General features: G+C 34.3%; 1 protein-coding gene across 1 annotated transcript in view; it reads left to right on the forward strand.

Annotated features, from left to right (window-relative positions):
- The window catches only part of Neil3 (nei like DNA glycosylase 3), a 43,831-nt gene extending 27,332 nt beyond the window's left edge, over nt 1-16,499 (forward strand). The window contains exons 7-10 of the mRNA XM_004852963.3: nt 6,318-6,484; nt 7,897-8,317; nt 14,365-14,539; nt 15,940-16,499. Of these exons, the coding sequence (XP_004853020.1) occupies nt 6,318-6,484; nt 7,897-8,317; nt 14,365-14,539; nt 15,940-16,122 (946 nt within the window). The 3' untranslated portion in view covers nt 16,123-16,499. The remainder of the gene's footprint in view (nt 1-6,317; nt 6,485-7,896; nt 8,318-14,364; nt 14,540-15,939) is intronic.
- The last annotated feature ends 1,429 nt before the right edge of the window (nt 16,500-17,928 follow it).

The raw sequence follows: 17,928 nt of genomic DNA on the forward strand, positions 1-17,928 counted from the left end.
AAAATTCCATTGATCGCTTGACCTAATTTGTGAACCACTGCAATATTTTGAGCCTCCTGGAATTACTGTTGTTTCAGAGCCAATAATCCTCTCAAAATCTAGTTATTTCCTTTCTGCCAATGCACAGTCTCTCTGGTAGAAGGGTAAATTTCCTTTTAAAGGCAGCTAGGAGAAAGATTAACAAGATAAAGTAGCTGCAAAGCAGTATATCAGATTATAAATGAAAATTATTAGTGCAGACAAGAAGCACATAAAATGCTTACAAGAGTTCAGGAATATTAAAGTCACATATCTATCTATCTATCTATATATATATAAAGGTTGGAGGATCTTATAAAAAAAGTGTAATTTGAAATTTACTTTAAGAAATGGAATTTAGGTTAAGTAAATGAGAAAGCAAACATTGTTTAATTGGATAAAACAGCATGACCATCAGCTGTGAATCATTAACAAGCATAGATGCTGGATAGATAATTGTACTGGCCACATGAAGCATGCTCCATGTTCCAAGTTGTTGAACAGTTAAGGCTAGTTTTACAAGTAGGATGGGATCATTCTGTAGGGGTCATCAGTAGTTTGGGGAATGGTTAATGTCTTGCCTAAATCAGTGGATTACGACTTGTGATTGATTATAGCATACACAGAAGTTAGCATGGAAATTTAAAAAAGCAAAAAGACATGATGAAAACAATGCAGTAATAGGTGAGAGATGGTTATGGACCCTAGGTTCAAGACACTGAAAATGGTAACTTAATTAAATTGTTTTAAAAGTCAGCAAAAATTGTGACAGTTTTGATATGTAAAGTAAGACAATGCAAAGAATTCAGTGCCAAATAATAGAGAGTTTCACTTTATGAGTGAGTCTGGAAAAGTAGGGACAGAATGGTAAATGATACATTGAGTTTGGGATGTGTGAAGTACCAGTGGGGTATCCACAAGGGCTGTCTTATGGGCAACATTACAGTGGAAGAGGTAATGGCTGGAGGGTCGTCAGCATAGTATTGTTAAGTGAAGCATCGAAACATTCTTAATTTACTGAGAAAGAATGAAGATATAAACCAAAGTCTGAGCTTCAGGGAAAAGAAATTACTATAGAATAGGAGAAAAGAATAAGCAAAGAAAACCAAATGATATGATTAGAAATAGAAAAGAATCAGAGTATTTCTTGGCTGTGCAGAAGCCCCAGGAAGAAGAGGCCATCAAGTCTGGCCATCAAGCACTCAGGGGCAAAGCATGGAGGTAAGACACAGTGCAGATCCTGGCTCGTGGCTTCATCAATGTATCTCAAGCAGCTTTTAAAAAAAATCTTTTTGCCCTTGTGTTTCATTCCTCTCAGCCTCTTCATGCATTTTACTCTCAGAGCGATCTGAAATATAAGATAATTAATTACGTTTATTGCACCAGTTTGGGATTTTGATTTTCATGAACAAGAACATTCTTCATAGTATGGTATTGGTGTACATTTATTTGGTCATATGCATTTAACACAGTGTCTGATAGACCTTTAATATGTATTCGTCTACTGAATAAATGGTTAGTGTTCTGTATTTGTTTTTTATGAATTGATAGCTTCTGGGATTTAAAAAATTCCATACTCTTCCAAATCATCAAATGAAGTTATTTGTCATATAAATAATTGTGAGTTCAAAGGATTTTTTAAAACTAGATTTTAAAGGCTCAAGTATCCCTGAAAGAACCTTACACACACCTATGATTTAGGGGAAGCCATGGTATGCTAAAAGTGTGCAGGCCTTGTAACTTCTCCTTTCTTTGTTTTATATATGAGCATTCAGTTAAGACTGCTTAGTAAAACAGCTATTTATGTAAAATAAATACATACATAGCTTAAAAAGCTTGAAACCAGTACTATTTCCCTATTTTTAGGCTTTCTCTGATTAAATATATTATTTTCTTAGTATATGTGCTGCCAAAGTGAGCACAAATATATTATTTTCTTGAATGAGTGTGTTTACACTTTTCATGCTGACAATTTTTTTATTTTAAGTTATTTTAACTTGAAGTCTAAAGCTCAGTAGCAGTGATCTAAGCCCCTTCATTCACTAAATGCTTACTGAACTTCAAAATGAATCATCCCTAAGTTTTCTGGTTTTTATTTATTAAGCACCACATTTTAAATACATACGTCACTTATTTTTGGCCCTTAATTATATACTAGCTCATGTAATTTATGTGTGTGAGTATTGTTTCTTTGGGGGAAGCTAAGTTACTCTTTTTCTTTTAGAGAGTCTTTTTAAATTTTTAAAATAATTTTTAAAATTTAAATTGCTTTATTATCAACTGTACGGTATGTATTAGGAATACAAAACAAAATACAATCGAGCTCTCAAAGTGCTCAAAGTCAACAGTGGGCAGTAAATGAGAAAATATAGAATTAAAACACCAAGATGGATTTGCATATATTAATATGGTTATACTAATGGCTGTGGAGGCATAGAAGAAGAAACACTTAAATCTATCTGGGAAAAGCAAGGGGATCTTATTGGAAGGGGAGATATTTGAGCCTAGTATGAAAGAAACTAGGAATTCTTCAAAGACAAGAGGCATGAAAAAAATTTTTAAGGAAGAGAAAACACCCATGAGCTAGTCTACAGGGGAAATCCCTAGTGCATTTGGAAAACTGCAGAAAGATCGGAGAGGGGTCTTTGGTTCCTTTAAAATGATATATTGTATTCAGATTTTTAAAAACCATCTAGTTTGGAAATGTCCTGATAGTTGGTTGTCAGCTAATGAGAATTTAGTGCTATTTGCAATCCAGTTTTTTGTGGTTTTTTTTGCGGGGCTTGGGGTGACTCCAGGGATCAAACTCTGGTCCTTGCACTTGCGCAGCAGGCGGTGAAACCACTGAGCTAAATCCCCAGCCCCTTTGCAATCCAGTTTTAACACAGACCTGACCTGCAGAGATTTTGGAGGGAAGAGAACAGAGGGCACATGGGAGACCCGATGAAAATTTTGGTGCATGCAATAAGTTTGCTTTTGGAAGGCAGTTGGTATATAGTTGCCATATTAGAACGTAATTTAAGAGGTATGCAGCCAAATGAATATCAGGGTAATTCACAGAATTAACAGAAAAGCTGTAGGAACCAATCTCGGACTGGAAGCCATGAAGGTAACTTTTCCTGGGCTCTCCACAAATAGAGTAAGGAGAAAGAGAAAATGTTTCTTTTTGCTTAAGCTTCTACCTCAAGCTTTGGGATAATAAATTATTTTAGTATTGTTAACACACACTGGTTTGGGGCAAAGAAAAATATATTGTTTTCCATACTAGTAACTTGTCTCTCTGAAGAAGTGCAGAGATGCCTTAAAGACACTGTTATCATTCACTTGTACATTGTTCCCCTCCTGTTACCCACTTTAGGGTAATCTGAGATAACAGTTGAATCTGAGAGTATTTGTAATCACTGAGAGTATGCATAGAGAAAAGGGAGGAAGATCCAATAGAGTCTTTCAACTAGGTTAGCTTTGGTGATCAAAAGAAAAAAAGCAGTCAGGTGTGGTGGCACACACCTGTAATCCCAGCACTTGGGAGGCTGAGGCAGGAGGATTGGCAGGAGTTCGAGGCCAGCCTGGGATACATAGTGAGTTCAAGGCCAGCCTGAACTATATACCAAAACCCTGTCTCAGAAAAAAAAAAAAAAGAAGAAGAAGAAAAGCAGCCCGTGAAAGAGATGAAAGAAACCAACAGAGCAGTATTAATAAATAATATGGGTGAAAAGCTCATTCATTATGTCTATATCTATGGAATATTCATTGATTACTATATTCCAATAGGAACAGATCTTAAGAAAAAATATATAAGATACTAGGCAATGATAGGTAATGGTCAGTACTCTCAAGAAATAGCAATCACAGTAGGCAAAAAAAAAAAGTGACAAAGAGCATCTATTTTAGATAGGGCAGGGAGATAAAGTCCCTGAGCAGATTTCTGAAAAGAACTGGTAACTTTTAAAGATTAAGGTGGGAAAAAGTTTTCCAAAAAGGTAATTCAGAAACCATGAAGCCTCTGACTTGACTAAGGAAGAGATAGAAAATTGACTAAGCAGAAGTCAGGTATGAACCAGAGACTATGTAGAGATAGGCTGGCCACAGAAAGAAATCTCCACTTTATTCTGTGTATAATATGGGGATCTATGGAGGGTTTTGAAAAGGTGTGAAATAACTCATGTACTTGTACATTTTGAAAAATCACTAGCGAATGTGGCAAGTATTGACTTTGAGAAAGATGGGAAACCATGGGAAGGCTTGAGCATGAACTGTCTTGTATTTTATGGGGATTATTCCAGCTATTATATGAGAACATTACTGCGATATAACTGGAGAGAAGCAGCAGCTTCAGGACTCCCAACAGGAGCACAGGTAGTAGATGATGGTGGCAGGGAAAAGAGCCAGACTGGCAAAAAGTGATTGAGTGTGGGCTATTTTTGGAAGCTGAGGTAGGGTTAAGGACCAAAATTAAGGTGTGTTCAGGGATGTACTTTCTCTGAAGCTAGGAAAGAATCCATCCTTTGCCTCTTCTGACATTCTTAGACATGTGGTTCCATTAGTCCAGCCTCTGCCTCTGTTTTTACAGTATATTCTCTTCTGTATGCATCAAATCATCTCTCCCTACATTATAAAGACACTTGTGATTAGAATAAGGGACCATATGGAAAAATCTCCCATAGTTAAGATCCTTAATTACATCTGCAATAACTCAAATTTATTGTTTCCTGGAATTGTCACCTATATCATTAGGAGGCCATTGTGCAGCCTACTTCAGCATATTAAGTTTGAGTTTTCTGTTACTTATCCAAGTGCAGATTGGAAAGTGTATTAGTGGGCTTTTAAGAAATGCAACAGTAAGAAAGTACTTCCAAATACTCCCTATGAAACAACAGTAGTAGCTGTGGACTGGGGTACAGTGTCATACATGTGAAACCCCAGATAATCAAGAGGCTAAGGCAGGAGGATCACAAGTTCAAGGCCAGCCTGGACAACTTAGCAAGACCCTAACTCAAAAATAAAAAAAAATAATAATTTTTAAAAGGTGATGGTAGAGGGGTTCACTAGCATGTATGAGACCCTGGGTTCAACACCAGTGCTGGAAAAAGAACAACAATAATAAAGCTTATTAGTGACATCTATAAAACAAAAGAGGAAGAAAATAGTGAAAAGTTGGAGCAAATTGAAATATGAAGGTAATTTAAGTTGTGTTTATTTAATCCTGAGTAAATACAGCATGTTCCCTTTCAGAGTTAGTTAGTAGAGGGCAGAAATTAGGTCAGGTAAACAAATTCTATGGGTCTGATGTTCCATAGGAATAAAAAATTCTGAGTTCATTAGAAGTCAAGGTAAGTAAAGATAAGAGAATCGTAATGAGATATATCTTTCAGATTTTCTTATACTATTTGTTATTTTACCAGACAAGTCTGACTTTTAAAACCAGTATAATTGTATGTAAGGAGCAAAATGTTACCGAAGTCGAGGCTACCTTTGAAAGTCAAAGAACTCAGGTTCTGAAATGTAAGATATGCAGCTTTACTTAGAATAACTTTTTTCAATATTAAGGCTTAGAATCATGACAGGAATCCTAACATGGCCATGATTGCTTAACCACATGAAGTGTTCTACAGACCTACACATGTGCATTAGGAAGCAGGACTGTATCAGATCTCTAGAAAAGCATTCTGTATAACAATAAGTGGCCAATGAAGAACTCCATTGATTTACATCTGTGGCCAAAAATCAGGGTTGGTTTTATAGTTTGCTTACTAACCTAATAATTAGATATCTAATAATGATTAGAAAATATGAAATAATTTTATATGAAGAGAACTAGCACGAAGATAAATATCTCTTTTCGTCACTATAGCTCAACTAATTGATAAGTGCTTGGTAAATACCATAAATGCTAAAGTTTCTAGAATTTTCTTTTCGAGGACATAATGTAAAACTTTTCTAACTTTATTTTCAATGTTCTGATTTCTGCATAGCTTTTCTTGATTTAGTTGATGAATCATAGTTTAATTTTGCTTTGAAGAGTACTATTAAAATATTACTTGCAGAATGCTTCCTACTGGTTACATCCAATGCTTTTAGTTTGTTTGAAAAAGCTCAGCTCTTCAAGTCAACACTTTTATTTATTTCTAACTTACTAGCAGTCAGCAGAACTCAAGATAAAGGTTATCTAACAGTTTGTTATGACATAAGCAATATTAAATAGTATTGGGGTATTAATGGTTCTGCAATAGTTTCTAAAATACTCAGAATGTATAAGAATAAGTCATTCATAATGATTAATTTAAAAAATTATTTTCTAGCAAACTTCCCTCTAGAAATACTATAATCAATTGGACATCTAGCAGGGGAAACCGTTTGATTGATTCAGTGGGTCGGAAATCAGAAGAGCAATGGACCTGTTTGGTCTGTACCCTAGTAAATAAGCCCTCTGCTGAGACATGCGATGCTTGCTTGACCTCAAAGCCAGGTAGGACTGATTTTTGATTTTGCATTCATTTCTAAGATGGTTAATTATACCAAATCAGGTATATCGCTCTGTCTTGATACTTTTACTAAGTGCTTTCTTTCTCTAAGGTTTAAAGGAATTGCTTGCCTTTGCATGTAAACCATGCTGGCATTCTGTTGAAAATATTTTTTAACGGGGAGGGAAAACATGCTTGTGCTAAAACAGTGTGTGTCTTTGTATCTCAAAAAACTGAGATGATCGCATCTGTTCTCTACTGTTTCTAATGAATTATTCAATAAAGCTTTGTTTTATGCAGATTTCAGCAGCTTTTGAGTTTGTTATTCAGTCCAAGTGTTTCATAAATTGAAAGGGAGGATTTCTGTAAGAATATCTTTGCAGGTGGAATTGAAAAATGCTGAATTTTTTCTCTTCTTTATCCTTCCTACCCCTTGTTATTAAAATCTACTCAGACAATTGTACTGATTTCATTGAAATCCTCCAAAATAACTCTTTATAGCTCACAATTTCATGCGTTCAGAGAATGCAAAACCTCAGAGGAAACCTGTGATTAAGAAACCAGCTCATTGATGCAGCTTCTATTGTGTTCTCAAAGTGTTATTTCTTTCTTCAATTAGAGATGAGAAAGTTCATTCTTGACTTATGGGCCCCTACATTTTGTTCACTGTCTCACTGTGTTTTGTTCCCTGGGCCTTTGTGGCAGACATCACCCCTTGCACAGCTTTTCTAGTGGCCAAAGGGACTGCACCTCCTATTTCGTTTTCTTCTTCTTCTTTGTGAACTTTCAACAGAAAGAGCCCTCAGAAAAACCACCATCTTCAGTTTCCACATTTATTTCAACATTCCAAGATGCCTTTACATGTCCCATGTATCGTTTTTTAGATACTTTGTCTGAGTATGAAAGACACATATCTTCACTGTAGTTTAAACTATAGTACAGATTCTAGAATTCTAGGATATTTTGTTAAAACATTATATTTAATAAATATTAAGTCTTTGTAATTCATCTTTACTTCTCTTAAATAAGCCCTTTATGAAAACATCTTGGTGGTCAATACAGAGATGTCTAACTGCTTTATGAGATATCATCTCTTAATTAGCATCACTTTAATACTTTGCCTAATATTAACAAAACTGATAGCTGATTAACTTTTAAATGCTTAAACATAATCCAAAGCAAATATAAGTCTTTGTTAACCTCATCTCTAGATATGTATAAATTGTCAACCTTTACATTTTAAATAATACTTTACTTCCTTATTAGAAGATGATTAATTATAACAAGCTAACCGTACATTAGTAGATACAGAGATAGGTAGGTAGGTAGGTAGATAGACAGATAGATAGAATAAAAATGTTTTGAGTAGTTAATATATTTTTAGGAATATTGCAGAATAACTTCTCTCTTCTTCCAGATTCAGTGCTTGAGACTCAAGAAAATTCTATTGTCTTTCACAACTTAGTGAAGTACCCTTGTAATAGCTTTGGGAAAGCACATACAGAAGTGAAAATCAACAGGAAAACTGTATTTGGAACTACAACTCTTGTATTGACTGATTTTACCAGTAAATCTAGTACTTTGAAGAGAAAAGAAAGCCAAATCCAAACACCAGATGGGGAATTTCAAAACTCTCTTCCTACAAATGTTTGTTTTAGTGATACACGGCACCCCTCCAAGGAGAGAACGAACTATATAACTCAAGTATCTAACAAAGTAAACATATCTCCTACAGTCTGCTCTCAGTCTGAATTATTTAGTTCAGTGCATAAAAAACTGAAAACAACCCTCTACTCTATGCCAGACCTCAAAAGTTGCAAGACTGGATTTTCTAACAGGTATGATGCTTCTAACCGTGGTCTTTAAGGTATTTGCAATAAGCTTGTTTCAAGGTATTTTTAAGACCTTTAAGGCATTTATGTTACATAAATTTGAAGAAGGCAGAAACATCCACTGCTAAGGAAATTGAATCGATTTGGTAATATAAAACAAACCCTGAAAACTATTACAATAATTCTCCTTTCTCTTTGCCAGCTTATTATATTAGAGACTAGGGAAGAAAATTTTCCTGCATCTATAAAAGGTTATTTTTTGTGACGTTAACTATGTACATGTTCAATACATAATATTTGGAAAATACTGTCAAGTATAAAGAAAATTTTAAATCACCTATAATCATACCTGTTATCAGTAACCACCATTAGCATTTTTTAAACCTATCATAAGTTGAAAGTGTCATAAGTTGAAAAATGCATTTAATACATCTACCCTATTGAGCATCATAAGTTAGCATTGTAACATACTATAGAGTATTGAATGTTTTCTCCAATGATTAAGTAGCTGAGATTCACTGCCAATACCTAGTATCAAAAGACATTATTATACTGCTTATCACCAGCCCAGAAAAAGATCAAAGTTCAAAAACTTGGAGTACAGTTTCTACTGAATGCCGTATTACTTTCACAGTCGTGATAAAGTTAAGAAAGTCTAAGCATCACTTAGTAAGCATCACTAAGCATTGTAAGTCAAAGACCGTTTGTAAATGGCATTCTTCTTCTGAAAGAGAAGCTATCATTCATAAAACTTTAGTAAATGTCCTCTATTTTTAAAAAAAATCTGAGATGACTTTAGTTATATTTCTATGAACAAATATGACTGCATCTCAAACAGCCATGTGGGATGGTGCCCTAATTTCAACCAAAAAGTCCTAAAAAGCTTTTTGTATCTGAAATGAAAAACTTATAATTCCATTTAATAAACTCTACCAGGCCTAATATGGCTCACAAGATTGATTACCAGTTGCATATCTACAAGATCCCAAATTGCTGTTACCTGAGATGCAGAAATTGTAAAGATGGTGTCATCCCTTTCATTAACAAATGTTGGGAGCTCCTGAAACAATCAGTTTATGCTCCTTCTCACATTTCCTTTTATTCATTTATCTGGGCTTCTTACCGTCATAACTGATTTTATCCCCACATCAGAAAAAGACATTTTTCTATGATTTTGTTTCTGAAGCTATTTTTCTTTTGGTCAAAAACCAGGTACCATCTATCCAGCATTTTTAAATGAAGAGTATATGACATATGAATGAAGGATCTTATTCGGATACATGTCTTTTCTTGCCAATCAAAGATAGGCAGAGTTACTTTGGGTAGAATCTAAAGTAATATCAGGTGGAATTCTAATGAGTAGATTTTACTCTGATGAGCTATTCCTTTACTGATGGGGAGAGTCCTTCACTGGGAACTGGAATGAGGGAACACCTGCTATATGCTCGTAGACAGAACTCTGAATCCTTAGGCTTATTTCATAGCAATTCTGAGACAGTTTTTCCATAATATATGGATTTCTCTCCAATTTCCTGTCCCAACTCTTAATTTACCATCAATTAATTTTGATGACATATCCTTGACTGACTTTACAAAATATTTTGTTCATAATTATTTATGATAATTGATTTAACTTCTGTCCATGATACTCCCATTTGGATTAAACTCTGGGGTCTGTGGCCATACCACCCTGAATGTGTCCAATCTCATCTGGATTAAGCTCTGGGGACCAAACTTTTAAAGTGACTGGATAACTACAACATTTTACTTTAACCCTAATTGGTGTCTTATGGTGGAAATCATAAAGGAGCTACTGAAGAAAGTCTCAGGTGACTATCCTGTAGGAGAAAATCACTTTTGAACAGCTTTTCTGTTCTCTGACTTAAGTGAAAAGAAGTGGAAGTGATCAATTTAAAATATTGTGTCATTTGTTGCACCCAGATGAAATATCTTGGCATATTTTTATTTCCTTAGTGCCTTAAAAAAAACTCTGACAATTTAATTAATGAATTAGGGATTTAAAAAACATTAATGGAACCTTAAATTTAAATGATTTCTTCATAAGCCATTAGTGATAGAATCATATGATTAATCACAGTGCACAGTGTTACTTAGAAATGCTGCAGCCATGTGTATGTACTGAATATGAGAACACGAGGACTGAGACTCCACAATTAATCAAGATCAACTAGCAGAATAAAAGTCAAGTGATGAAATAAATTCACCTAGCAGCCCTTCTGCACCCAGCTACTTCACAAGAAATAAATTGCAAATTACTGTCATTTATTTCATTTTTCTCCTTGTCTGGCAGCTACAGTGTTCATCTTGTGGACAAGCCGCCTAGAAGAAGCTCGACATAATACTATTAAAGCAGGTGGTCCACTCAGAATTGATAGCCAGTTTATTTTTTTTCTGTAATAATTATAGGGTAATTAGTTTGACTTTTGTTCTCTTAATTACTGATCTCATCATTACACCATACATGCTATGTTGATGAGACATATTTTTGGATTGGTGTTTAGATGCACTTGAATGTTATCCAGCTACTGGATTATAAATTAGATAAATGAAGCAATTTTAAGCACTTAAGAATAACCACTAAAAATAGTTTTAAATCTTTGATCCAATTATGATAAACACAGAGCAAACAGTGATACATTTTCAAAGTATATGTTCAAAGAAAGTATATGTTGAATTTTTTCCTAAGTGGATGGCAAACCTCATGTAGAAGAGGGAAAGGATGCTATGAAAATCATTAGCATTTTCTTGTATACACTGCCATTGGAAGTGTGGAAGGTCTACCTGTAATCACTAGTCCCAACAGTGACACCTCATTCTTGTTTTGGGGTCACCCTTTTGGAGTTCTTAATCCAATCTCTCAGACCTTCAGAACCATGTGGGACATCTAGGATGAATCATTTAACTTCTTTTGTTTAATGATGGAAATTATCTTGGATGATAAAATCTACATTCCATTGCATTGATTAATTCAAAAAATTCCAGACAGTATTTTTATTATAATGAATCATCCTAATTCCAAAATAGTTAAACTGTGATAAGCTAATCATTTAAAAATGTAAAAATAAGATTCACTTTGAAAATATAAATCTGTACTTGAGACTTTTTTTTTTTTTTTTTTGGTACCTGAGATCGAACTCGGGACCTTCTGCTTGCAAGGCAGGTGGTGGCAACACTGAGCTAAATCCCGGGCCGAGACTGTCTTTTTGATGATAGTTTTTATCTGATGTGTTTAATTTTCTTTATTAATAAGCACTTACTGAGAACCTGTTATGCCTCAAGCATTGTTCTTGATTCTAATGAGGACGTCTGGCAAACTTTAGCCAGAAGGGCCGAATCCAGCCTAACAACTATTTATTTGTGTAGTTTTATTTCCATTTGTTTGATTATTTTTATGGCTGTTTTTTGCCAGCAACAGAATTGAGTAGTTCCCACAGAGACCATGAGACCCACAAACTTAAAATGTGTGTTACCTGAAAATGTTTGCCAACTCTTGATCTATTATATCACTATGCCATTTATAAGTCAATATTCAAAATGATACTAATCAACAAACTAGTTTATTCTCTATGTAGAATTTACTTAAGAAAATGCTCTGCTGCATTTTACAAAGTTTTCAAATAATGACTGAAATGAAGAGGAGCCAATATGTCCTCAATTAACCAGAACATTTAATTATCCTGGATAATGTTTTCTATCATAAAATTAAGATTAGTTGCACATATTTAGAGCTGATGTGATCATAGGTGGCATCAAATATCTTGGTAGAATTAACTCAGTGCTTCACAACTTAGTGTGCATATGAATCACCTTGGAATCTTGTTAACATGGAGACTTTTGTTCATAGGGATCTGGAGTAGGGACAAACCTGTATTTGTAAGGAGCTCTGGGGTTACAGTGATGTTTTTGTTCGGTGGAACACACTCTGATACCAAGGATTAAAGAGCATAGGACAAGTTTTTTGTTTAGACTTACACCGAGGTAGAAACAGAATGGAAGATAGAAATGAACTAGAAGGAAGACAACTGGAGTCTTTCCTTTTGCTTTAATCCTATTTTCTACTTTTCCCCCCGCTCAGAAACAGTAATAAAGAATCTAGATGTGTGGAAACCTGAAGATGTCCAGGTTGCAGCAAGTGGGTTAGAACATGTTGAACTAATGGTTGCCAAATACAGCCACCTTTAAAATAATATAGAAAACAATTTTATAAGTGTATATTTTTAATTAGCCTTGTTTGATTTACTTCTAATATTAACTGCTTTCTCCTTTAAACTGTCTTTGAACGTTGTATATGAAACACTTCAGTTTTGAAATCTCTTTACTTCTCTACAGCCACCCAGATGTTTAACTTCTCTTGAAGCTGAGGTTTTAATATTGCCTCTTGGAGGCAGCTAGTGAAAAGGAGGGTTGTGGAAAAGAAAATCTCATTGCTTCTCAGCTTTCATATTTTGGATTTGGTATTACCCATGACTCTACTGCCATCCTCCATCTGAAAGAGCTACCAACAAAATAGTTGCTAGTGAAATGTTTAAGTGATCTCATTAGCAGTGCCTACAGCTGCTTTTATTTTATAAATGACAACTATCAATAGCTTCAGGAACTGCCCTAAGAATGTTTAAGTCCATCCCAGCCAACATTTTTAAAGCAATGTATTTAATCATTTGTTTTATATAAGCAAGCTTAAACCAATTTCACCACAAAAGATCACATTATCTGGAGATTTCAGTTACATATGAGGCATCATTATAGGAAAAAAGTATTCTGAAAAATGTAGTTCAAGAAGCAAGGAAAAATATGCTTGATTTTTAAGCATTTAAAAATTTATTTCTGGGCCAGGGATTTAGCTCAGTGGTTCCGCCGCCTGCCTTGCAAGTGGAAGGATGAAGGATCTGAGTTCAATCCCCGGTACCAAAAAAAAAAAAAATTAAAAAAATTATTTCTGAGGGATATTTTATCCTTTAGAAATTTCCTCAAACCTGAGAAAGGATGACCTATTTTATCATTAAAACGTTTAAAAATAGGAATATTAGTGAGAGGGTTCTGAGTTTGTTTGTTGTTGTTTTTGTTTGTTTATTTTGAGTTTGGGTGCTGAGGATCCAACACAGGGCCTTGAGCGGGCTAAGCACATGCCATGGGCTCTACCACTGAGCTACTCTACCAGTCCCCACTTTTAATTAATGTGAATATGCCGACTAAGTTACTAGAAGTCTATTATAAAAACAATACTGAAATTATACAAAATACATAAAAACAATAATGAAGCTTCATATGCAACTAGAGTGCAAGACCATCTCCTGTGCTTTGTTCACTCTGCAGGATGATCTCCGAGTGCTCTTGATTCTAATTGTGTGGGAGATAAAGCTATTCTACTGGGTTTCCAAAATACACATTTCTGCTCCTCCGGGAAAGCTGTTTCTCGCTGCTGACTGTTTTGGTAGCCTTGATCAAAGAAAAGCTTAGAGAATAGTCTTTTAAGTGGACAGTGGAGAGAGTGATCTCCACGGTCTTGTCAGAGTTTCTACACATGAGAAAATAATTAGAGAGCACTGCGATTCTAGTTGCTGTATGGAGCAGGGGACAGCTAGACTTGGAAATATTTTAGAGGAGATAGAAGTGACTACATTGTAACATTAGGTAAAAGAAGAACTCAGTATAAGAAATTAAAACTTTGAAAATTTGATGTACTGGATACCCAATTCAGCTGTTTCTATTCTTTAGAAATGTTAAGTTATGTACTTTAAGTTTATAGGTAGATTTGAATTAAAAGAAAGAACTAAGGGCCGGGGATTTAGCTCAGTGGCACTGCGCCTGCCTCACAAGCATAAGGTCCTGAGTTTGATCCCTGGTACCAAAAAAAAAAGAAGAAGAAAAGAAAGAACTAAAATGACAATAGTTATGTAGTTACTAAAGTTGACCATGGCCAACTTCTTGATAAAATTTCTTCCTATGAGCAAAATTCATGTGTGCCGAGGTGAAGTGGTATAAATGACTCTTTAACACTTGTGCTACGGTTATTTTGTAACCTGTCCTTCCAGTGAACCTCAACTGAGTGTTGCAGACAGTCCTTGCACCTTAAATGCTGGCAGTCCTCGATGCAGTAAGCACAGCCGCCTCTGTGTTGTCCGGGTTGTGAGGAAGGATGGTGAAAACAAAGGAAGGCGGTTTTACGCTTGTCCACTACCTAGAGAAGCACAATGTGGATTTTTCAAAGTATGTATAAGGTTTATCAAGCCTGCTCTGGGGTAACTGAATTTTGGCTGTTAAAATGTAACAAATAGCAATACTTTCTCAGTTTTACCTTTACATGTTAGATCTTGAATGTTGAATAACTTAGAATTCAAAGAGCTTTGGCAAAACAGTAATTATGATAAAATAGTAGCCATTAGACTATTAGAGTATATCATATTTGCAATCACAGATTAACATATTTGTAAAAATGTTCCTCATAGATCATAAAGATAGGTATTGAGTGGGTAACACGTACTAGTAATACTCATATGGTTAATAATCTAAAATAAGAATTTGTTACTCTCAATTCAGTGCTACATCAAAAGTTTTGTTTTATACAATGGGTAGAGAGAGGTACATGAGAAAAACAAGGTATGCCTTGGATTTACAATAACCTTAGTGAATCCTACTATACAAGCTTGACCAAATTTAGCTATAGGAGATTCCTTTTGCCTTCCAGTCTATGGGTGTGTCACTAAATTCAAATCTGATATAGGAGACAAGAATCTGGATCCTTTTAGTCAATCTCATTTTCTACACTTTCTTGAGAGTATAAACATGTCACCATACTGAGTGTGAGTCTAATGTTTAAAGTACGCATTTTTCCAAGTTCAATTCATGTGATATTTAAATGAACAAAGAAGATACTGATCTATTTTCGTGTTGGAGCAAAATTTTTCAGATTGGGCAGTGAGATGAAATATCTCTTTTTCATCATATCTTTTTAAGGAATTTCCCAGGGAAGACTTAGTGATTTTAGATCTCTATCTTAAACAAGATGTGACTGTCTTACTGAATTCATAAAAAGTACAGATAGAATGAAAGAAATTTTATATATTACTAATAATATAGCAGCTTCTTTCACACCTGTCTTGAGGTTAAAATTAATAGGAATGAGAATAATAGAGTAGAATCTTCCTGACTTACCCTGATTGAGTAAGTCCTTATTGGATTCTTTCTTTGCCTAAGAGACTAAGGAAGCTTAGTGTTAAAAGTTAGAACAAATCTTTGATCTTATCATTTTAACTAAAACAAACCTATAGCAGGGACACTGGTGATTACTTTATAGTAAGGTTCTGGTAGTTTTCACTTATTCGTCGTAATAAAGAGAAGGAACTTTTATAAATATGCCTTTAGATAAAGGAAAACTCAGAATTATGACAATTCTTTGTGTGATTCAAACAAATTAGTAAAGGATGCTTTTAAGAAATAAACTTTTTTTAAAGAGCAACAACTAATGGCTCGTGTCTGTTTTACAATGTCAAATTAATAACAGCAGCAGTGAAGACAATATGATACCAACCAAACCAGCCTATGCTTAGTCTGTACATCACTGTAACTTCCATGTAAGTTTTACAATTCTATCTTTTCTTTTCTCCTAGTGGGCCGATTTGTCGTTCCCTTTCTGCAACCATGGCAAGCGCTCTATCATGAGAACAGTGTTGAAGATTGGACCTAATAATGGAAAGAATTTTTTTGTGTGTCCTTTTGAGAAGGAAAAACAGTGCAATTTTTTCCAGTGGGCAGAAAATGGGCCAGGGATAAAAATTATTCCAGGATGCTAGTATTTTCTCTTTCTATAGAATATCTGGCATTTAATCTCTTCAAACTGTTTATCCCTCCCCTTTGTAAAGTAGGAAAGTTGTAGAATATCTGTGGCACATGTAAAATTATTATAGGATTTGAAAACTTTATTTTTTAGGTGTGTCATCTTTTCATTCTATGGCTGTTTTTTCCTTTTACCTTAATGAATACACTCTTCATCAGGTGTACAGCATATTCCATTTATAATGTATATTTAATGCATGTAGTAATGACAATATAGTATCCTTAGTATGCTCTTGATCTCTTGTAACTTCTTTGAGGAACCAGTGATTTATTTTTTTAGGAAAGAACTGGTATCACCATAAAATAAGGACTGTATAATGAATAATTTGTTCAGGTACTACCACTATTTGTAATATATAATTGCAAGTATTTTTAATATTAAATAAAAAATTTAGATATAAAAATATACTTTATGAAAAAGTATTTTATTCTGTTTAACAAATTCCTATTAAGTGCAAGGTATATGACAAATCCTTATACAACTTCAGGTGTGTTTTAGTGGAACATTATTGAGAATCAGACTATAAAAGTAATATTTATGAAGAGGTTGCATGCATACTTTTTAAAAAAGAAGTTAATTTATATTTTTCTAATCTTGATTTTTAACATCTATTTAAAAAATAAGTCAGAATCAAAAATCTTAATGTATTGCTATAATTTTTGCCTGAAATGTCCCCAAGTGAACCATGTGTTCTAGGGTTAGTCATGGCTGACCCTTTTGGGGGTAGGGCCTATAAGAAGAAGTAACAGAGGTTATAAGTGTGGCTTTGAAGGAGCTATCAGGAACCAGCAGGTTTCTTTCTATTTCCTGCCTATCATGAAATAAGCAAATCTTTTCTCCTTTAAAGTTTAATTTCTCAGCTATTTTGTCACAGTGATGAAAATCATACATACACACAGACAAATGTGTGTGTATATATATATATTCAGTTTTATTTTACCCTTCCTACTTTTTTTTCTAAGTGTGATCTAGATAAATATTTTCCAAAAGAAAATAAAAACATCATTGTTAAGGTATTTCTACATATTTGTGGGAAATACTTTTCAGACTTAGTTCAATGTATTTTGCAAAAGGTGGAAGGGAAGACTGCTTCATGTCTATTCCATTCTCCCACTAAATTATCCATGAAAAGTTACAGAAGTTAATATATGAAATGACCAGCAAAAAGAGCATAGTTTTAAGTCTTATATGTGTTTTAAGTCTTCACTGAGAAGATAAAAGTAGAATCAACCTAATGTCAATGATCTTGATCCAAAAAACTCAACAGGGTATCATATCTACTAAACAGATCAGGCATGGAACTGGACAGTTGACAGTCTCAGCTGACCTGTTGTGAAGTACACAGATTATTCATTAAGAAGGAAACTGCAAAAAAAAAACTCCTGCAGCAAAGAGAAAGCCTAGTGCAAAAAGGACTTCCAGAAGTCTGATCTCCAAAAATGTGCAACTTAATTATAAGGAAATATGATAAACTGAAACATGATAGATTTTAATATGATAAATTTGTATCCTTATCGAATAAAAATGTACAGGATTTATATGAAAAAAATTTAAACACCAAAAGATCAGAAAGATACATAAAACACTCTTGTTTCTAAACTCTTGTTCTAAACTCTTGTTTAAGTGCAAGGTGTATGACAAACCCTTATATAACTTCAGGTGTGTTTTAGTGGAATATTGAGATTCAGACTATAAAAGTAATATTTATGAAGAGGTATATTTAAAAGACAGCATTCTTCTAAACTTGAGTTTTAACAAAATT

The sequence above is a fragment of the Heterocephalus glaber genome, unplaced genomic scaffold (genome assembly GCF_053883595.1).
Source record: "Heterocephalus glaber isolate CG9 unplaced genomic scaffold, H.glaber_assembly_v1.0 deba00001461, whole genome shotgun sequence".
NCBI classification, from domain to species: Eukaryota; Metazoa; Chordata; class Mammalia; order Rodentia; family Bathyergidae; genus Heterocephalus; species Heterocephalus glaber.